Below are 22,641 nucleotides of genomic sequence, written 5' to 3' on the forward strand. Positions count from 1 at the left end.
CTGTAATGATCTAACCTGGATGTCAAAGTCCTGCCGGGATTAGAGAACTGTAAGCGCTGCTGACTTCTATCAAATGTCGAGCTGGGGAAAATTATCATCATAAAGCCTGGAACGCTTGACCAGGTCAGAGCTTTCAAATTGACAAACTCAGCCCACAGTAGGTCAAAGGTGAACCTAGTGAGCAAAACAGTTTGTTTTATTCTTTGCGGTCCAGCGACAAAACTTGTCTCCGGTGTCCAAACCTCTGCCCACGCTTGATTGCATCCGTTAGGTACGAATCTAACCCGGTGAGCCGTGAAATATGAATCTCTCTTGTTGCTATTATATTACCATAACCTTGGCGGGTGACAGGTGGCGGCGGAGGACTGCTTCAGCTCCCTGCACAAATCAGGCAAAAATACTCTAGTAAAACACGCTGACCATGAAAATAACGGTCAGAGTTCACAAACTACTCAGAGACAAGCGCATCTATGTGGGACCACAGGCTGGTGATCCAATTTGTCAGGGGACTTTTCCGTGGGGGGAGTGGAGCAGAATAAACACTTGATCAAATATTTATTTCAAAATATAACGCTAACAAACATAAAAAGAAACAAATCAGTGAAAGCCATCATATCCACACGGGGAAAAAATGCTGACCATTTCATATACACGTACAGGTGTAATTATTTAACTACACCTCTTCAGAGGTATTGCTTTTTAAAATATGTCATTATATACAAGTATCAGTTTTTAACACCCTGCTTTACATGTTATAAATGATTTATGTTGTGCATTTTTTCAGACCCTCACCCCACAGATTTCTAAGCACATACTCCTTGTTGTTGTCATTTAAATCTTACCAGATCCATAAATTTCAATGTTTTTCAGCTTGGAAATAAAGAGTCTATGTGCTCCAGATGTCCAACCTTATTAACTACCTTATCTTTTTGTAATGTGTATAGTGGCTGTAGTTTGCTTTTGTGTTGCCCCATATGGCAAAACCGCAATCTTTTCCTAACCCCATCCAATTACTCCAAAAAATAAATACATGAAAAACAAAAGTTAACAGAGATTTCAAGGAAAAGCAAAAACTGAGTCTACTCCTCCTCAACAAAATACCCAAACAAAAACTGCCAAACTCATGTGCATTCGTTAAAAGTCTGGTGGATATATTCTGTTGCTGTTTATGAGAAAACAAAAAACCCTCTCACTTCTAGTAAGGATGGACGAAGGAACTACCCACTGGGAGGAGGTGGAGGCCACCTACCTGTGATCTGCATGGGACTGATAACAGCCATTCAGTGGGGGGATAAGGTCTGAACTGGGGGTTTTTGTTTTCTTTCAAGAAAATGATCAAAAATAATCGTCTGCACACTGTGGGCACATCCTAGCCTGCTGTTGTTGTTGTTGTGTGAGTGTATGGTAAGATGTACTCTAACAGTATGGCTAGCACCGAGTGGGAAAGAAGGGACAAAATGAACTGGACTTAGTGTTTCGTGTTGCTATTTTAATCACTGTGCTCCAGCGTGTTGATAAGGCATGAGTCTCAGTGTGTACATTGTGTGGGGTGTAGGGATGGGTACCGGTATCCGGTGCCATCATGGCACCGGTTCTGACATAAACGGTAGTAACCAGACCGAAAAGCGGCGCACATTTCGGTGCTTTATTTCAGTGCTGTTTTTCCCTGAGATGTCGTACACTTTGGATTCTAGCCAATCATTTTACCTTTCCGAGGATAGTAGGCGGGTCCAGGTACGTACGTTCTTTTAGAGCAGAGCTACAGATTAAAAACGCCCAAGGTGAAGCGGTCAAACTCTGTACTTCACAGCAAAAGATGCAAACTCAGCAGCCTGCAACAAGTGCTTTAAGATGATACTGTGCAAAGGAGGTAATTCCTCGAATCTGATGAAACACCTGGCAACACATAGCGTTTTTTTAAAAGCCGAGAAATGCATCGTATTTGATAGCTTGCTGCGAGACCTCACACCAAGCACATCTACTGCGGGTGGGTTGCCGGTTATCAGTTAGCAACATCCCCCAAAAACCCGAAGAGGAGAGTCCTGGCCCCTAGCCCCGCCAGTGTAGCAGAAATGATGACGGATGATGATGGCAGCAGCAGCCGTTCTTTTCTGCGTGAGTAGCTTAATGTTGTTCGTGTGTAATTTACGTTGAGTAGGCTAACCACGTTATTACATTAATGCATGTAAGGTGAACTAGCAAACACCGTTGTAGTTCCATGCAGCTGTCTTCTTGTTTGATGGCAGATACTCCCTTCACCCTGGCCAAAAAGGCTAAAATGGCCAAAGAAAAAGTGGAAAACAGCTAAGGTTGATAAGCTGATATCAGATAAAACCTAAACGATACCCAACCCTAGTGGGGTGTGGGGGACATAATAGTGATCTGTCATTTTCCAGCAATTTTTTGCAGCAATTTCTGATAAGGCACACACATGTGGTTACACAAGAGAGAGAGATACAGACAAACAATCGTACGTGTGCAACGAATGATACCCAGAGACAACAGACAATAGAAATTCACACACAGACACACACGTAAACATTATGCCTGTATACCCTAAGTTTTTCAACACTGAGCATTTGTATAGTCAAATAAAATCACACACACACACAGTCACACACTAAGTAGAGAAAATGCCCGGGGCAGACTCTTGGCTCTCGTAAAGCTGTGTTAAGTCATCAGACTGGGCCACACACTTCATTTGCACAATGAAACACACTCACGCATGCACACTCCTGAAGTATGTAGTTACATAAGCTGTGAATCCACATGCACTCTTACTCGTAGCACACACACACACACACACACACACACACACACACACACACACACACACACACACACACACACTGGCCGTCACTCTCTGACACACAAAACCTTTGCATACACTCACACAAGTCAAACTAAATTTAGTGTCTGTCTGTGTTTGAGTTAGGACCGCTCGCCAACCAAATAGCTTCATGAATATTTCAGTGGAGTAACTAGATTACTTTTGTTCCAAAGTGGCCTTGGATGGGGGAATGTGGATTTTTTTTAACTGAATCTTAAACATATTTCTTATTCCATTTTTCTGTGTTTTTTTGGTGTCTCTCTTCTCTTCAGAAACTTGCTCTGTCTCTGCTGTTTAAGTTAGCATTGGGGAATACTCTCTCAGGAGGCATCAGAGTGGAACAGTGGGAGTGATTTTCTTCAGGCTTTCCCTCTCGGTTGGAGGGGAAGTGTGAATATTGGAGATAATTTAAGAAGCACACGTTAGAACGCTACACAGCAATCAAGGATGATTTTAGGGTAATTTTGTGGTGTTAAGTAACAAGTCTTTAAAAACAGGACTGACCGTAACAACAGTACAGAGTTCATTCATCATGTTACAGAGTCCCAAGATATGAAACCTAAAAGGGTCAGGGTTTCTCCACTCAATACTTCTGTATATTGTTATCTACTATATTTAATTGCATAGTATTTGGATTTTAACAGCTTAGTTTTGTGTTTCACGTCAAATAAGACAAGTTGTACACTTGGGTGTTCTGACAGGACAAGTAAGCCAACACATGCTTGCTAAGTGAAATTTAAGCATTCTGTTCTTTGAGAGCATTTTGTCAAGCATTGCTTGTCTGTATGCATCTTGTAAGTGCCAATCTTTTGGGTTAGCTATTGTGTCTCAAAGCTAACTCACATGAATTGAATCCGATGAGCCAAGGTGTGAAAAAAGCTCTTAAGACTGACTGAATTCTGTATGAGTTGCTGCATTTTGTCAAAGTCTGCAATATATCGTGTACATGCAGGTAACCCTGCACGAGTCACATGTAGTATAGCAACTATGTTTCAGAGCTGTTTCCTTCATGGACATATATTACAGCACACCAGCATCAACAGCTGTTCAGCAACAGTTCTTTTTCCCCGCGTTACACTCATAAGAAACATGTATAAGCAGAACTCTATAATTAACTATAATGGACTACTTGCACTAACACTTCCGCGTTCTATGTAGTCCTGCCCCAGTGCTTCCGGTGCGGTTAAACCATGGCGACGTTCTACACTCGCTGCCTACAAGAGCTCCCAAAATTGAACATCACCGATGTTCATCGGATTTGCAGAGTGACGACTACCCCCGCCAGCAAATTAGATAAAGGATTTAAGTTATATGCTGCATCATATATACACAACTACGAAGGTAAGAAAACGTAAATTAACCGACAAAGAAACGCTAGCTAACGTCAAATGCAAACACTACGTTACTCTGCTATGTCCTTCATTTGATGTCAGTTCTCTACATTACATGTTTTCTTAAACGGTGTTTTATGTCGTCCTAAACTATAGTTGAGGTTTTCTTAACTAATGTCACTTTTTTAGTTAGACACTGTTATAATGGCGTTAGGTAGTTGGCTAACTATGGAGGTAGTTAACTACCTAATGCTACTCTTGCTAAGTGTAAAATATATATGTTTAAGACATGCTGAAATGAGTAATACAGAAATAATGCTAATGGTACTTGTATCTTTATTCAGTGTCCAATAAAGACAGGTTGTCACGGGAGGTCGGTGTGAGAGCCCTGTGCTACAGGTCAATGAGGAAGAGTGAGGCACCACACAGACTAAGTGTAGGCAGGAAGCTGTGTAAAGTTGTTAATCCCCGTTCAGTGGGGTTCAGTTCATTTAAGCATTAGTTAAGTTCATTCCTAAAGGCCCATCAACTTGAATGTTTTCCTTGTCTCCCTGCTTTATCACTCCTAATTTGACTAGTCAGATAGTTAAATCAACGTGTGTTTGGGTGATCAGAAACATTTGACAACAAGTTAATACTGCAAATATACACAATCTAAGTTATTACAGTTATCAAGCATGGTTAAGTTGTTTTAATAGGGAGAGAAGGAAACACTAAGCATTCAGGAGGGTACGTAACCATAACACTGAACTATGTTCCTGTTCGGCTCTTCCATGAAGATGTTACATTTTTAATTTTCGTTCTTTCTTCTTAGATTAAGCTTCTGGATTCATCGCCGGTGATACTGACACATAGCCAGTGCTCCTGTGTGGCAGGCGCTGTTATGTGCAATCACACAGTGGCACTGCTCTTCCAAACAGCACACTACTCACAACTCAGAGTGCCGGTTGTCCTCCCTGTGCATAAGCTGCACGGAATCTGAACAGCAATGGCACAAGCCACGGACAGTGGTAATTTAAATGAGGTTAAAGTTTTTGAATTAGTCCATGTTTACATATGAACAGCAACACCATCCATAGTAAATGTGTCTTCTGTTAGGGTGTGAAGCCAGGACCCATCAACTCCATGATCTTCACTAAGCCGGTACCAAATAGGATGGCCCAGACTGGAGTACGGTAATTAGATTTGTAAAATTTGGTTTCACGTGTTACAAATGTATGTTGCTATTTTTTTCATACATACATGTGTCAGAATAGGTATTAATTTACATACAACATTACACTTTCTGAAGACGGCTAACTCAGTCATGTACATATACATCCCAGTCTCTAACTTATGCACCACTGTTTTACACCTTTTAGTTTTTAGTTTAGTTGTTGTTCAGTATAACAACCTTCTTCCTTACATTATTGTCATTGATGTTTTCTTTAGGAGTGGCTTCTACAGAGGCATGGTGGGTCCGTTACCAGATCCCTGCTTGTTCAGAATAACGGAGGCATATGCAAAATTTAATATTGAGGACAGGCCACTTGTGACCACAATGAACATGAGACCTGACAAGCCCCTTGTGGAAAGTGCCTTTGGGCTGGTGCAGGAGGGCAGTGTTCTGTCATATCAGCAGCCGGTTTTGACAACCCGGTACATCACACTACACCGCGATGCACCACCAACACCGCACTTGCCTCTGGAGGGGTATGACATCTTGCCATCAGATTGTGTGTTTGTGTGCTCAGAAGAAGAGCTTCTGCATCTGAAAAGCTTGTCTGTAACTCTGGAAATGGCTCACAAAATAGAGGAAGCTACACGTGAGCAAAGCTCTTCGTCTGAGTGGCATCAGCTCCGCAGGCCCAGAGTGACTGCCTCTAGGTTTCGGGAGGTGTGTCACGTCAGAGGCCAGAGCTCGGCCGAGTCACTAGCAGAGCGTATATTGAAGGGAACAAGGCAGACAGCAGACATGAGGAGAGGAACTGAGATGGAGCCTGCAATAGCAGCAGAGTATAGTAGGCTAATGAATGTTAACTACTCACCCTGTGGTCTGGTCATTCACCCCATTGCTTGCTGCATCTCCTGATGGTGTTGTTTTTGACCCCAATGAATACCCCCAGTTTGGCTTCGTCGAATTCAAATGTCCCAATGTACAAAACTTTATTGACTGCAAATATGTGCAGATGGAATGTGGTACCCCTAAACTAAAAAAGAGCCACGCATATTACTGGCAAGTGCAAGGACAACTGCTCATCAGTGGGATGCAGTGGTGTGACTTTGTTGTGTGGGCACAAGAGGACTACCTAGTGCAAAGAATATACATGGATACAGATGTGCACAATGCAATCAGAGAAAAGGCAGACTATTTCTTTTTTTACATATATATGCCAAGATACCTGTGTTTGAAAAAATGAACAGTGAAAACATAGCAAAAAGAAAAACAGATCCTTCAGGCTGGCTGGAACAAAATAACTGATGTTTTATTTTCAATATATTTCATGAATTCTTTTGTTGTTACATGTTACCTTTATGTGACATCAATAAACTGTTATTTAAGCAATGGCATCAATTTAATTTTTAAAAACACACATTAAAACGTTGAATTTGTGCAGAACTTATTTACATGGTAAGTATTTAAAACTCCATGCCTAGCATACTGATATACATTTAGACAATAACACAACTGAACTGTAGAAAATGACAAATGGTATTTTTGATGTTCCAAAAGCTCAATGTCACTTATGATTTTAAAACGATTTAGTGATTTACGTTATAATTTTGATAAACAGTTTTGTTGAATCTGAATAGTAATATAGTAATATAATTAAACAGTATTATTAACATTAAACATTTGCAATGAATTTGAATTATCAATAACTGAAACTCAACTATCAGCACTCAAGTACCAGTTCTGTAATCAAGTATTGTCAGCTGAGAAGGAAGAAATGCAACTGTAGTGGCCTCAGCTGCAGGTCATTTTCCATAAGTTACTGGCACTGGTGTCTTGGGAAAAATCCATCTTGTCTCACTTAACCCATTTTTTAACTAATGCTGTGTTCTGGTAATTTGACAGCATACATGCCACTGCAAACAGTTGGTTGATATTATAAACATGTGACATGGTAATGATGCTATCAAAAAGTTTGTTCTGTTTGATCCTCCTAATGACTCGCTCCACATGTACCCTGAGTCTGGCTATGGCCTGCGTCTCCTTAACCTGGTATGCTGGCATCTGCTTCTGCTTAGATAGAAAAGGTGGGCAGTACACTTTGCATTTACAACAATCAGTGATTAGGAAGCCCTTATCTACCATCACTGCCATGTCTTCAGTCAACTTCTCAGCAATGCCTGATTGTTTGAATAGTTCCTTGTCACTAACCGAACCAGCATACAGATTAGAGATGAAAAGTAAATATCTATTTTGTTTTCATTAAGACTGGAAAAACTTTCGAAATTTAACTGATGGTGACCTTGGTATATTTTAGCTTGAATAGAACATTCGTTAGCTTGAATAGAACTTAGGTGTACCTGGTATAGAATCGGATGTCAGTGTCGGAGCCAGCAAAACGCTGTAACCCAAATTCTCGCTGGACACGTAACTCCTGTATTTCCTTCCTCAGAGTCTCCACGTCTTTGGACAGGTCTTCTGCAGCTGATGCAGATATGTCCAATGCAGACGGCTCAGGGACTGAGCAGTAGTCATGATCTCTTGTAAGACTTTGCTCTTCTTGATCGTCAGGAGGAACTAGTTCAGGGCGTCGCTCCGTTCTCTCCCAAACACTACGCCGCGGTGGTTCAACTTTATAGCCATTCCACTCAAAAAGTGTTGGTACAGCACCTTTAATAAGCCTCCTTCGACCATCGAGGGTTGTTGGCTCTATGAGTTGATCACTGGCAAAGTGTCTGCAGCAGACCCTGGTGTGAGAGGTGATCGTGAAATGATCCCGGCGTATGTTTACCGGCCATTGTCTTCTCAAGTCGGAATGGGTCGGAAAGGCATGAAAACTTAGTATGCCATTAAATTTGGCTGAAGCTGAACAAAGTGGGACACAGCAATGCTCGGAGTATTTCTTCTCCTGTTTTTGAAAATGTTCTGTTTTAAATACTTTCCTTTTTATACTCATTCTGAAGCGACATTAGCATAGCTACCGATAGATAAGCAAACGTACCGGAAACGCACAAGCGGTACTATTTGGAAACGGAAATACGTCACATGCCCTAGTGCAAGTAGTCTATTGGTGATTCAGGCAGTAGATAGCCTTGGACAGCAACAACGCAGCTCAACAGAAATTGTACATTTTAAGCCATTTCACTGAATGTACAATGGTCTAATAGGCAAGGATAAACTAATATGGCAATTACCGGAACATGCTAAATGTCTCATTTTATGCCAACAGTCCAGGCCAAACTCCTTCTGGGTAAGATGGCATCAATTATTAAAATGAGATTAATGGATGCAGTAGATTTTCAGTCCCAGAAGTGGTTTGCAAGTCAAAAAAGATAGAGGAGCGCACAGACGTGAGCACAAAACAGACACGGCCATTTACAAATGCTGTAATTTACTCCACTCTCTTTACCTTTTCCCTCCTGCCCTTTACTTTGATCCTTTCTGCTAACAATCCACCTTGTGAAGTCTCTCCTCAGTCTCTTCCTCTTGTGTCACTTAGTTTGTCTCTCCATTCCTCTTTGTTTGCTCTTCATCAGTTTGTTCCATCGTCAGTGTGTGTGTATGTGCACTTTCTCGGTGCGCACGTTATTTTCCTTTCTCACATTCCCACAGTGTGCCATGTGGCGTCAGAGCTCTAATAAGCTACTGTTACATCTCAAGCAGAGTACAGATGCTCACGCACATGTCCGTATGTGTTATATGCTCAGACATGTGAATATCTTGTCAAAAATAAAAGCCAGCTGTCTGCTGAAGCTTTTTGCGGACACATTACCCATTTCTCACTGGTTTTTCCTTGTTTCTTCCAGTTAGACGTCTCACACGTTACATTTCGGGCAAAAACACTTAGTTGGCAAATCTAAAATTAGAAGCTAATGTCTTCGTTTAGCACAAGTTAGCATGTGTTGACTCAACCAAGTTTAACACCCTCATACACTTCAGGATACAGTTAGCTTTACATATGTTTTTGGACCATTTGTACTTCTTTTGTAGAGTTGCCTGTTAAATCGGTAGATGTTAAATTGGGCAAACAAGGTGCGACTAAAGTGTCAACCGTCAGCTTTAGTTCAACAAAAGTGTTGCATTTAGTGAGGCTTGTTCACTCACTAAATCTGGCATTAAGTGGTGGACTTGCATTTTATATTACTTTTGCAAAGCAAATGAAACCATAACAAATGCATAAAATGGATTTGTGCAAAAAAAAAAAAAAAAAAACAACAACAACTTCACAACATGTAGTCAAGTCAAGAAAAGTCCTGAGTAGGTGATGTATCACTGTCAAGTCCTTCAATTAATAAGCACCATCAAGAATTTAAATATAGAGGGTTTAGGCAGGTAGGCAGGAGGTTCATATTAGAGTTTGTCAGAAAACACCTAGAGCCAAAAACTGTCCAAAGACTTTCAAAAAGAGTCTTTAAAAGGAATGGATCATGATCTGAAGCATAAAAGACAGCAGGGTGAAGGCAATGATATGGCATGGTCATGTACACTGACAAAAAGGGATTGGTCAACTCTTGGATTTACGTAAGAATCTTGCGTGTATTTAACATAAGTGCCCCATGCTTTAAAGTTAAGTGTAACTATATAATGTAGAAACTACATGATATGCAGAGAGGCTAGATTAAATTGTTCATATCATGTTCGAGTGAAGTAAGTCAATAACTTTCTGCGACACTGCACGGGATTTCAGTCTCACGTGCTTTGGATCGTGGTTTCAGGAAGGCATCCATCTCAGTCAAGTCGAGCAGCCACCTCTACTTTGTTTGGTATACAGAAAAAAGTAAATTGGGTGGTTGTTACATTAAAAAAGTCTAACTTGTAATTTAAACACAATAATTTCATGTTTCTATGAACGTAGTTAAATCATGAAGAATCTGTACGAAATTCAACAACTTAATTTGTTCTTGTTGAGATGACCTGATACAATCTAGTAAGAGTGGTTAGTTGCTGAACTCATGAAATTCACAAGATCGCACGAGATTTCAAACTGCAGGAAAATCACTGGAGTTATAAGAGGCAGACAACTACCTTGAAATCATAGCTTTCCTACTTTTGTTAAATCTGGATTGGTGGTGTGGTGGTTAGTGCTGTTGCTTCACAGTAAGAAGATTCTGAGTTCAAATCCACTGTCTGGCTAGTTTGCACTTGGTTCTCTCTGGGCGTTCTGCTTTCTTCCCACAGTTAAAAGTCATGCAGTTGTTACAGTTAGGGTTAATTGGTGATTCTAAATTACCTGTCAATGTAAGTGCAAATGGTTGTTTGTGATAGACTTGTGAGCTTTCCAGGGTGTACCCTGCCTTGTAACCTATCACTTCAGGGTTATTTCCCAGCAACCAGGATAAAGATAGGGCGACGTTAGTTGTTGTAGATCCATTCAATTTTTATGGTAACCAGACTCTAGACTTTGTTGAACATTATGTAATATGAAGACACCAAGTAGTATTGGGGTAAAAGTTATTGAATAGTGTTGAAATAAAATGACAAAATTGTGAAGGATTAAAATATTCCAAGAGCTCAACTTACTTCATCTAAACATGTTTCAATCGCGTTTTATGAACACAAAATGCACAGGTTTACTGAATATGAAAAAGTTGTGTTGAGTTTCTGCCAAAGCAAAACATTTGTGTGCAACCAATGTCCACTATTGAATCAAGTAAATCCAACATGGCCTTTTTTTCAGTGTATGGCTGCCCATGTAAGCAGGTCATTAGAGTTTATTGACGGCAGGATGCTGTCTGAAGTGTACAGACTGACACTCTCTGCTCAGATTCATCCAAATGCTGCAAAGCCGATCAGACAGCACGTCACAGTGGAAATATATAATGACCCAAAGCATGCTGCAAAAGCAGCCCACGAGTTTCTCAAGGCAAAGAAATGTTTTTTTCTTAAATCAGCCATCTGATCTCTACCGTGTAGAGCTTGCTTTTCAGTTACTGAAGAGAAAACTGAAGGCAGGGAGAGCCACAAACAAGCAACAACTGAAGGCCTGGCAGAGTATCTCAAGGAAGGAAACACAACATCGGGTGAAATCAGGTGACCTAGACTCTATTGATTACAAAAATATTCATCCAAGTATTAAAAATAATCCTTATAGGATAGGGCTGTGGCCCCCCCACACTCCCTAGCAGATCGTTACATGGAGAAACCTTTGGAATACAAGCGCGCTGATCCACACAGGTATGCACACGGGTGTTCACTGCTCGTAGACCCAAATTACACCTTTCTTGGCTGCTACTTCAAAGCACATCTGTCCTGCGTGCTGCACAACAACATTGAATATTTAGTATTTACTGCTGTTTACACTTAGCTAGATTAATGCGATGGTGTTGTGTTTAGTATGTTGCTTTGTTTTTGGTTTTTTTTGTCTTTTTTGCTTGTTTTCTATTCCTCTCTCAACAGGTGATCCAGGAGATTTTTATTTCTTTTCTCCCCCCCTTTCTCACTGTCCCTCTCCCCTTCTGTTTTCCCTTTCCTTCCTCTTTCTTTCTCCCTTTCCTATCCCTCACTCATGTCTGTCCCGTCTGTAACATCTGAAAATAAAATATAATAAATAATAAAAACAAAGATCGACCAAATGGACCAATACGGCAATGCCACGATGATCCATTTGGCAAAGTAAATCCATTGGGTATCCTTGTTGGTCTTCAGACAACAATTCTGATGGCAGGGCTCGCAAAATCGCTAGCCCGACGTCCCGGGGCTAGTGATATTTCCAGTCGGGCTACCAAAATCTATCTCAGCCCTGCCCGTCGGGCTATCATAGGAAGTAAAAATATATGACAATGCCTTTGCTTTCTTTCGCAAATGTAGCTGAGTAATTAGCTGAGTCCTCATCAAAGAACAGTGCTCTTTAATGAATGCAGCACATAACTTTACATCGTAGAGGTAACAGGGAGACATATCGAGTTATCAGATAGCCGTCTTAACTATATTCTAACTCTACAATTTCCCGACTGCACTTTCCTCTTATTTCACGACACCACCCTCTAGTGGTGCAATATGGTATAGTCAGACAGGACACAACATCACTCACTAGCTTACTCTTCAAACGTGGCACGTGAAATCTCCCGCAGCAAGCTTAAACGTGCTAGAGGTTGACTGCGCAGAGAATTTAAAAAAAAAAATCTCTGGCATGTGTAAAGACAGATGGATTTACGCAGGTATTTTAGTTCTGCTGAGCCAAAAAAGACAGGTCAGGATGAAGAAGGGACAGGCAAAGAAAGGCCTACCACAAAGCGGAAAAGTTATGATAAATCAGATTACGAGGCAAAAAGAAAGCGCAGTTTTTTGGATTCATGGACAAAAGAATTTCTGTGGCTGGAATATGACAAGGTAAATAACATGATGTTCTGCCGGGTGTGTCGTGAGTTTCCCTCTATTGCTGAGTCGACAAGTGCCTTTGTTACTGGGACCAGTAATTTTAGGAAAGACCCCATCAGAACTCATGAGAAATCTCTGCATCACAAGAAATGCATTAGTGCTCAGTCTGCAGCATCTGTCCCAGAACAAACACCAATTGCAAAAACCATACTAAAAATAAACCAAGCACAACAAGAAGTCCTGAAAAAGCTGTTTAGAACTGCGTACTATGTTGCAAAGAGTGAACTACCACTGGCAAAATTTAGCAGTCTTTGCAAACTTCAGAAAGCAAATGGCCTAGCTCTTGGTTCCACTTACCTCAATGACCATGCTTGCAGAGAGTTTATTGGAGCAATAGCACAAACTTCAAGAGACCAGATTGAAAAGGAAATTCAAGAAAGCAGGTTCTTATCCATTCTTGCAGATGGCAGTACAGACACTGGTATAATAGAACAGGAGTTGGTTCACGTCAGGTATGTGAGGGATAATGGTGACATAGCCACATACATGATCAAATGTCAGCCAGTCAAGAGTGCAAATGCTGCAGGTATTTTAGAGGCTATTGATGAAGCAGTGAACACCATGGGTATCAGAGAGGACACATGGAAAAAGAAAGTAGTGTGTGCAAATTTTGATGGTGCTGCAGTGATGATGGGTGAGAAAACAGGAGTAGCTGGGAGACTGAAACAGAGGATACCCCACATCATAACAATCCACTGTGTGGCACACAAACTAGAGCTAGCCGTGCTGGATAGCGTGAAAGGCTGTGAGTACCTGGTGAAATTTGAAGATACACTGAAAACCATCTTTAAGATGTACTACTATTCCCCAAAGAAGCGAAGAGAGCTGACAGAAATAAGTGAACTGCTAAATGAGAGGCTGGCACATTTCAGTGGGCTGAAGAGCACACGGTGGCTTCCAAGCCGGCTGAGATGTCTAAAGGCTGTGGAAAAAAATTACACTCCCACTGTTGTTCATATGGAGAACATGGCAGAAGGAAGTGATGTCAAAGCCGAGGATGCAGCCAAGGATAAGGGGGTGGTGCAGGAGATGAAGACTGAGAAATTTGTTCGCTTCCTGCATTTCATGTTGGACTACAGTACCATCTTATCCAAGTGCTCTACTGATTTTCAGCATGATAACCTAAACATCACACGAACAAATCAGTTAGTTGAGAGCACAACATCACGCTTACTCAGCCTAAAAACAAAACCAGGAGAATATCAGAAAACCTTGGACACAAAGTTCACAGCGAACCAGGATGGTAGCATTTGCTACTGTGGAACTCAGCTAACAAAAAGTCAGCGACCTGCTAGAAGAGGTGAGGGAACAGACAAAGACACCTTTGGTGCAGAGATCCAGAAGATTATTGACAACACAGTCAAGTACATGGACAACAGATTTAAAAATCTCCATGAAAAGCCTCTCTCTTGTTTCAAGGTTTTTGACCCTTCCACTCTTCCCTACCCCAGAGAAGAACTAGCAAATTATGGGGATGAAGAGGTGGATTATCTTGTCACACATTTTGCCTGTTTGCTAGATGCAGAAGAGAAAGAGAAAATTCCACAAGAATGGATGGATCTAAAAGTGTGGCTTGCAGAACGCCGGGGTCGCAAAGTAGATTGCTTGTACAGAGATCTCCTCTCTGAGAATCCAGAACATCTCTCTCATATCTTGTTGCTGGTGAAATTAATGCTGACACTTAGTCCATCGACAGCCATCTGTGAGAGAGGATTTTCTTGCATGAACCGAGTGAAGACAACACATCGTACCTCTCTACACCCTGAAACACTGAATGACTGCATGCAACTCTCCATTAATGGGGAAACAGTTGAATCTTTTTGCCCTGACAAGTCGATTCGTTTCTGGATGTTTTCTGGAAAAGGTTCAAGACACCTGGATCATAAAACCCCGACAAGAACAAAGAGCAGTGAAATGGAGGGCAATGCACAGGAAGAGAAAGCTGATGAAGGAGATGCTATGCCCTCAACGTCGAGTGGCATTTTCTCATCCGAGACTTCAGTGGAAATTTCAGATTCAGGATCTGACACAGACTAATTCATGTTCTAACAAGTTCACAGAAAATTCTGTTTAATTAGAACCAGATATTTGAGTTGATTGTAATGTTTACACAGTTGTTGTAATTTGTGTTTTAACAATTTTTTGATTGATGTTTTGTTTCCTTTACAATATTATACAATAAAAATAATCTTTTTTTATTCGGGCTACTCAAATTTATTTCGGGCTACCAAAAACTAAAGAGTGTCTGCCCGAAGGGCTACCAGGGATTTTAAAATTTTGCGAGCCCTGGATGGCTAAAGAACCAAATGGGACAGGCAGAAAAAAAAAAAAAATCCTTATACTTAAAATTAAGTTAATTTGTCCAATTACAATTCAACCTGTGAAAATGGAGGATTTTGTGTTGAAATCATTAGAACTGTGAAACGATTAATGCGACACTTTTGTTAAACCCCTTGGATTAAAGCTTAAGGTTTGCACCTCAGTTACATCTTGTCTGATTTAAAATCCACTGTGGTGCTGCACAGAGGCAAAACTACTGTCAATGTGCACAGAGTCATTGACCTGGTTCTGTATATTTTGCTTCTCAGTACCAGTTGACTGAAAAGCTGTGCACAGGTTTGTTCTCACTTTACACTCAACCCCACAAAGACTTGTGCAAACATGGGTCACTCGAAATGCATGAAATATATGATACTTATGGATTTAAATATGTCAGTCCAGAAGCAGTAATATGGAAGTAAAGTCAACTGTAAAGCATAAACTACAAATATATTAATGATATGCTATCAGCTCTGAACATACATATGTCTGTTTAGAGAGTTGATGCTCTGTGATACAAGATTCACACGATTCATTTACTGTACTCTTTGTGTCAAAAGCTATTGAGGATCATTAGCTCACTAATCACATGAGTCATTTCCAAATTAAACTAATTACAGTATACTGATCTGACGACACCTGTAGCACCAGCTGTGCAGTGTTAATGTGAAAGTGCCTGATTAAAATACGTATAGAGCAGTACCCCTGTTTGTACACTGAAAAGATTGCACATGTACTGAATTAGTATGTCAGGTCATATCATATGACATTATTTGATGTTAATTTGAGCTTGTGTCATTCTCTTTGTGCGCTTTTCTTAGTCTATTATATGATTGGTACAAAATAGAAGCTGCAATGTATACTTTGTGTTAAAAAAATAAATAAGAAATAGCTGCTTTTGTTTCTTAATTCTTTAAAAAAAACACTTTTATTGACTAATGGCTGCAACTAGGTAATAGTGCTAAGTAAATGAGAGCTTTGACTCTTAAGTTATAGGACCATGCTGTGGGTTTTTTCCAGTACATTCTCATTCTATGGGATATTTGGAATTCATGCTATGATATGCTGGGTCTGTGGCAACAGTGATACAGTTTTTACTCAGAGTAAGAGCATTTCGAATGAAAATTCCAACCATATTTCAAAAAAAAAAAAAATGTTGTGTCAATAAAAAGAGAAAAAACATTTTCTTCACAACAGAACACAGAACTAAATAAAATCCTTAAACTGAGAAAATGTTCAATTCTAGGAAACAATAAAGCACGGCTCGAAAAAGATTTCCATGTTCTACTGTGAATAAAATATGGGTTTAGAAAATTCACAAAACAATCATTTTACAACATTCTGAGTAGTTTCAGGGACCAACTCTAATACTGTTGGTACCTAAAGCTAACCAAGTCATTTATGGTGTCTAAACTTTATGAACTAGTTTTTGGTGCCTGAAATCCTTTTGGGTGTTTAAGTCTCTCATTCAGCTGTTCGCCTTCACCCCTTTGGCTTTGGGGTGTCTCATCAAAGTCCCACCTAGTCCTTGATAGTTTTCAGAAGGTCAAGTTTAAAGCAAGATCATACATTATACATTACATACCTCCTTATACTAGCTATATCTTAGCGAAGCAAGCTAAAGATGCTAAATAAATGAATGTATAGTTTCTGTAACAAGTGACTGTTCACCCCATGTTTGAGTCCCACCATAGAAATACTAGTTATTTCTCTGCAGAGCATGAAGACAGATTCAGTAAAGAGGAATAGACTGTTTCACAGGTTTGGCAAAGCCTTGATTATATTATCATATGTTCATGAGCATGAACAGAGTAACTAGATTATTTTTGCTCCTCAGCAGCCTTCAATTTAGAAATAGAAACATTCTGATTACCCTGAAATCAAACTGATATCAAAGAGAAATGATTGATTTTGAACTTAGTTATATTAATGTTAATTAGAACAACCATCACCAAAGTAAAACTTTCAGTTAGCTTACCTGCATGAATACAGCAACAACAACAATAATAATAACAATCAACTGGTCTTGTTTATTGCGACAGTTCATTGGCAAAACTGTTCCTGCGTCACTTCATGTAATCCCAGACTGACTCCATGATGTGGAGATAAGGCCTCTGCGGGGGACAGGCCATCTGTCGCAGCACTTCTTGATGCTGAACAAAGTTCTTCATGACTCTAGCTCTATGTTTGGGGTCATGCTGCAGAAAGGATTTGGGATTAGACGCCTCCCTGATGATACTGTGTGGTGGAAAAGAATCTAAACATCTAAAGCTGCTCAAGCTTGCACACTGTATCGGGTAAATATAATGTAGGAAGCAAACATATTGATAATACAGATAAAAGTGATTTGAGTTTTAATGATTATCGTGAATCTCTTTCCATCGGTGTGAGCTGTATCAACACTAAAACATAAATAAATAACAGTGCACTGGCAAAATCACTCACAATGTCTCAAAAGAGACATGGCATAAAGTTTAAAGCATAGACCCATCTTCCAAACTCAACATATCCCAGTCTGGTAGATGTCTGCAATGAGTTTTATCTGATTAATGGAACCTCACAACCCAACAGCTTTTTTCTTTATACTTGCTGGTTTTTCTATTACTAAGCCACTTGACTCATGTTTGCATCAATAGAAATCCTTGTGAGAAGAAATGAACAACAACAAAAAGCACAAATAGATGAATGAGTATCTCTCTGCAGCACTTTCACTTTGAAATTCTTTCAACAACACTGAACGCTATACCTTTGCCAGTCTTTAGATTTACTGATGGATTGTTGTACTAGAAGAATAGATGCTTGCTTCCTTGGGTGACATGATGTTCCATCACATCATAAAGTTTTTATTGTGTTTATGTAACTGTAAACCCAGGAAAAAAAAAGCTAAGTCATTTTTAAGAGAGAAAAGTTAACAGTGGACAGCTCATATTTCAGTCAAACGAGAGGGCGAACATGTGATATATATGGCATGACTATATGTATAAATATAGTCATGTCAATGCAAATAAGAATCAATTATGGCCTCCCATCTGCTGTGCTTACCAGTGTACGGTTTGCCACCTTTCAGTGTATGTCACGGGGGAGACGGCTGATGTATAATGCAAACATACGCTTGTTACACAGTTTCTAAATCTACTGCGTACAAAACAAAGCTTTACATATTTGTAATATGTGAAGTGTGAGAAACAGATGGCAAGACCAAAGAATGGGAAACTTTGTTTAGACAAGTATAATCTGACCATCGTGACACAGCTGTCACTGTAGATGGAGGCTGATGCAAGTATCTCAGGAGCTCCTTCAACTAAAACCAACCACTAAACCATACAAACAACAGCAAATATGTTGCCTAGATGTAAGTGTTATTATGTTAGACAGACATACATTTTATTGACTATATGAAATAGCTATGTTGTACAGATTCCTTTCACAGTATGGTGGTTATGAGACGTCTCTAAACTGCAACAGGTAGGAAACACAAAATCCAGCCTTGGGGCCTCACAAGCTCATTCAGCTCGGTTTGTCCACTATATGGACAAAAGTATTGTGCCACACCTCCTAATCTTTGAATTTAGGTGTTTTCATCCAATTGCATAACTGCATAAAATCAAGCACATAGCCATGCACCGTGCCAGGAAAGGGTCTACCGAATTTGACTGGTAGTATATTAGGATGCAACTCAGGTTGTGAAAATTCTTCCCCGTTAGATATTCCACCATTAACTGTTAGTGGTGCTATTGGCAAGGAACCACCACAACTCAGGAAAAGTCCAGTGTAAGTGAAGCATCAGACCACATAAAGTTATAGAAACTAATCTTCCAGTTCTACCTTAAAGACCAGACAAACTCTAAGCAGTTTGGCAGTCAGTTGGAACATAGGCTCATTAAAACTTCTGGGGCTAATGTCTTAGCAAGTGAAAGTGTGCAGCTTTTTACATCAGGAGATAATCATGCAAACATCTGTAGCTTGAGCAACAGTCACACTACTAAGCAATTAGCAAACTGATGACTTGACAGGAGCATTTCAACTAAGTTTGGAACAACAGTCAAGTAAACCTGCAAGAGCCTGAGAAACATAATGTAAATTCCTTGTTGTCATTCCTCTGATGGGTTTTAAAGAAATGCTTTTAAAGTGTAAAATGTGTAAATTTATGAACCCTGACATTTAGCTTTGATATCTCTTCTTTTTCCCTTGTCGTATCCTCAAAACACAGCATGTTTTTACCTCCTGTCATGCTTCCTTGGCTGACTGCTAGAGACAGATAGAGGACATGGGGCTGAGAGACTAAATGTATCCTGAGAGAGGAGGTACAAAGCTCAGCCTGCGTTCACCGATAACCTCTCTAACATTATCCCTAAAAACACATTATCGCAGAAGGATACGCTCACACTGAAGCATACACTTCACCTCTTACATGGGCCGCGATGGAGAAAATTACAGCTTTAGTAATCCAGTTACATTTAAAGCAGAAATCTAAACAATTTTGGTTAGAAACTCCAGCTTGATTAATGAGGGCTAGGTTGAGGAGGAGAGAAATTATTTTACACTTAAACCACACACTCAATTCCTTAACCTGTCAACTGCTAACATCAACTAAACCTGGAAAGGACCCAATCTAGCTCAGCCGAATCAGTCAATACACTCAAATCACAATCATGATCAGTCTGACATTTGTGAGGTGTGCACCCAGCTTTAGTTTTCTACAGACAAACACATTCCTCATGTGAGTGAAAAAAAACTTTAATGCTGAACAATAGACACGAGACAGATGCCATTAAGTCAGTAAAGACAACCTTGTATAATGCCAATGCTAATGCATTCATTTGCTTTAGTGTGTATTTCTTTTATTCTCTCAAACGCTCACTGTCCACTCTGCTTTAGGCAAATGGAATAATGCAGCGTTGCAACGAATTAGGATCAGCGTCACTCATTGGAAGAAATTTTATTACTGCCACCAAGAGCCAAGCTATGTTTTATCACCAAACTTAAGATCTGAGATTTGAGTAAAAACAATGCAGGGAACCACACTTGACATGAGCAAAGCGAGAACACAGTACAACTCAACAAGGAACAAAGACGACTTGAGGCTTTAAATAGATATAGAAAGTAATTAGGTATAGATGACACACTAGAGTGGAAAGACGGAGCCGAAACTAATAAATTAACTTTTAAAGGAATTGAAACCAAACACAAGACAAAAAAGATGGAAAAAGATAACCTAATGCAAGTAACTGACAGAGTTGGGGACTTGACAAAACACAAAAGGATGCTGGGAAAGCTAGACTACAACGCAAGGGATCAAAATAGAAACACTAAACTCACATTACACAGTAGCAGAAGAACAAGAAACAAGGACACTGAACAACAAAACCTGTCAGGTATAAACTATAAAACACTATACAGCATACATGAAGAAGAAAAAGTGCCAAATAAACTCCAATAAACTCAGAATTTAACAGCAGAGAACAAAAATCTCCATGATGGCAATTGATTTATTTTATCTGGTTTCAGAGATAAATTTAGGTTTCATCTGCATAGCAATGAAAATGAAAACTACTGCCTAAGGGAAGTATGTATTCGATAATCCATGACTAACGTTTATGTGTGAAAAAGACTCCCACTCCCACAAATCTATCAGGCCACGACATCATAACCTTCACCAGTACTATTTCTGCACTGTCCTGGCTAAAACTCTTCAAATAAACCATTCCTCTAATCAGCAAGCCTAATCAGAATAAACACAATGTGCCAGATTTAGCTACTAGCTAATTTTCTTCTCCTGTCTCTCAGCAGATAGACTGAAAAATAAAATACAGTGCTCTTAATACGCAGACTTCCATCACCACTTCAGCTCTGCCAGGCCTCAAAGAATAAGGATGAATGGAAAAATGACTAAAAACCAACGCTAGCTTCATAAACTTCACTGTATTCAGCACTATTATATACAGTAATAGGTTTTAAATGTGGCATAGTAGGAGTGAAAGAAGAGGCATCACTGCATGCATGTGCACAAATCAATCTATTATCAATTTGCCCTTCAAAGCCTGCCAACTGGTTTTCACAAGTGAAGAAAGGTTTGCAAGCTTAACTTTAGACACTTTTAAGAGTCGATTTTGTGTTTGAGGAGCTTATTCTTTAGCTTTATATCAATGTACAGAACATTTCCTCATAAAAATACATCTTTTACACAAGATGATTGCCTGCAGCCTTTCACATCACTAATGGAGGCATGTAGTTGGAGCAAGGGGTTATTAAAGAGAGTTTATAAAAAGGCAACTTTTGGACTAATTTTGGCATCTACCAAATCCAAGAGCAGTCAACACACAAAAACATGCAGTTCGAACAATATTCCCTCACTAACTGTGTGCAGGGTTCAGCTCTACAGGCAAGCTAAGCTGAGCCTGGTGTGAGCCTCACACTGCTCCTAATCCCTTCCCTGCAGCTCGCCTACTGTTTGTGTTTGCAGTAAACTAGTTCCCAGGGGTGCAACATTTTATCATGTCCCCCCTCCTCCTTGTCGCTAAGCACGCTGCATGTGGTGGACGCACGACTAGGGAGTAATTGGTGATGATGGCAGTATCTCTTCCATACCATGCATGCATGAACATTGCGGGCTGATGCAAAGAAATGATGATGAGGCATTGTGTGCTGATTTTTTGGATTTGAGGAAAAAAGGACTAGATCAAATATTAAAAGGAAGCTCGATGGTGGAAGCAGAATCTTCTGTAGCCTCAGGGCCAGTGACTGTAAAGCTGGAAAATCTGGAGAAACTATTTCAGTGAAACCGAATGAAAAATTGGCCCCATTCTCTGAAAGTGAAAATCAAAAAAGGAGAGGATGAATGCAGAGGAAATTAAAAAGCCACAAAAGGAAACTTTATGGCAGAAAGCTACAATTTGACTGAATTTAGCAATTTAAAGTATTAGTGAGCATGATATCTTCAATTATTTGTAAAAAAAATACTTACAATTCCTATAATAGTGTAACTAAAGTACATTAAGTAAGTAGGAAGACTGGCATGCATTAGTAATAGGAACTTTCAACGATATAAGCATGGATTCCAACACAAAGAGAATCAACTTTTTTGTTGTTTTGTACAAATCTTTTGTATTTTGGATTATTTGCTCTTTGGATTATTAATTTTTTGAGAAAGACTATTAAAAAATAAAGACGGTCACACAAAAAATAATTTGGGACCCACAGAAACACAAAAATATAATAAAGGCAGTGGGTATAGGTACAGGTTATTTAGTTTTAAACGTGAACTATTGTTTTCAAGCTGGTCTGTACTCATTGTAACATTTTGAGAAGCTTGTCAAAGTATGACTAACAGGTACAGTTACTCATAATGGAGCTGACAAACTGATGGAACCCATTTTACAAAAGTGATGTGAAGCAGAAACTTTTAACAGGACTCCATGCGGTCCTGGGAAAAACCAAGTACAGCCCATGATTCAGTAACTTGTAGAAGCACTTCCTCAGCAATAAGTTGAAATAATCCTGCCCTGTAAGACTTTGTAAGTCTCTCACATCGTTATGCAAGAATTATGGCCCACTGGCGGCCATTCATTTATTCGCAGATCTCTTAAGGTCCCACCAAATCATTTTAGTCCAGCTGAGATTTGTACTTTGAC

The 22,641-nt window shown here is 39.8% G+C and overlaps 2 protein-coding genes and 1 long non-coding RNA gene across 4 annotated transcripts in view; 1 reads left to right on the forward strand and 2 right to left on the reverse strand.

The window, feature by feature from the left end:
• The window catches only part of LOC146707141 (voltage-dependent T-type calcium channel subunit alpha-1I-like), a 186,873-nt gene that overhangs the window by 148,984 nt on the left and 15,248 nt on the right, over nt 1-22,641 (reverse strand). The gene's annotated exons all lie outside the window — the stretch shown is intronic.
• LOC146707142 (uncharacterized) lies at nt 5,127-6,709 on the forward strand. 2 transcript variants are annotated; one of them, XR_014920766.1, is made up of 3 exons: nt 5,127-5,171; nt 5,260-5,336; nt 5,593-6,709. It is a non-coding gene; the product is annotated as an uncharacterized LOC146707142 (long non-coding RNA). The 2 variants fall into 2 exon arrangements; XR_014920765.1 differs by having other exon boundaries at nt 5,134-5,336.
• LOC146707143 (uncharacterized) lies at nt 7,659-8,376 on the reverse strand. Its single transcript, XM_085460838.1, has one exon. The coding sequence runs from the start codon at nt 8,268-8,270 to the stop codon at nt 7,665-7,667; it is 606 nt and encodes a 201-aa protein (XP_085316964.1). The 5' UTR covers nt 8,271-8,376; the 3' UTR covers nt 7,659-7,664.

This window comes from Copadichromis virginalis, linkage group LG6 (genome assembly GCF_057382275.1).
Source record: "Copadichromis virginalis isolate Kocher_CV1m ecotype Utaka linkage group LG6, C_Virginalis_male_GT1.1, whole genome shotgun sequence".
Taxonomy (NCBI): Eukaryota; Metazoa; Chordata; class Actinopteri; order Cichliformes; family Cichlidae; genus Copadichromis; species Copadichromis virginalis.

Coding starts and splice junctions, on each gene's coding strand:
- LOC146707143 (XM_085460838.1), bottom strand. CDS start 8,270: ATGAGTATAAAAAGGAAAGTATTTAAAACAGAACATTTTCAAAAACAG.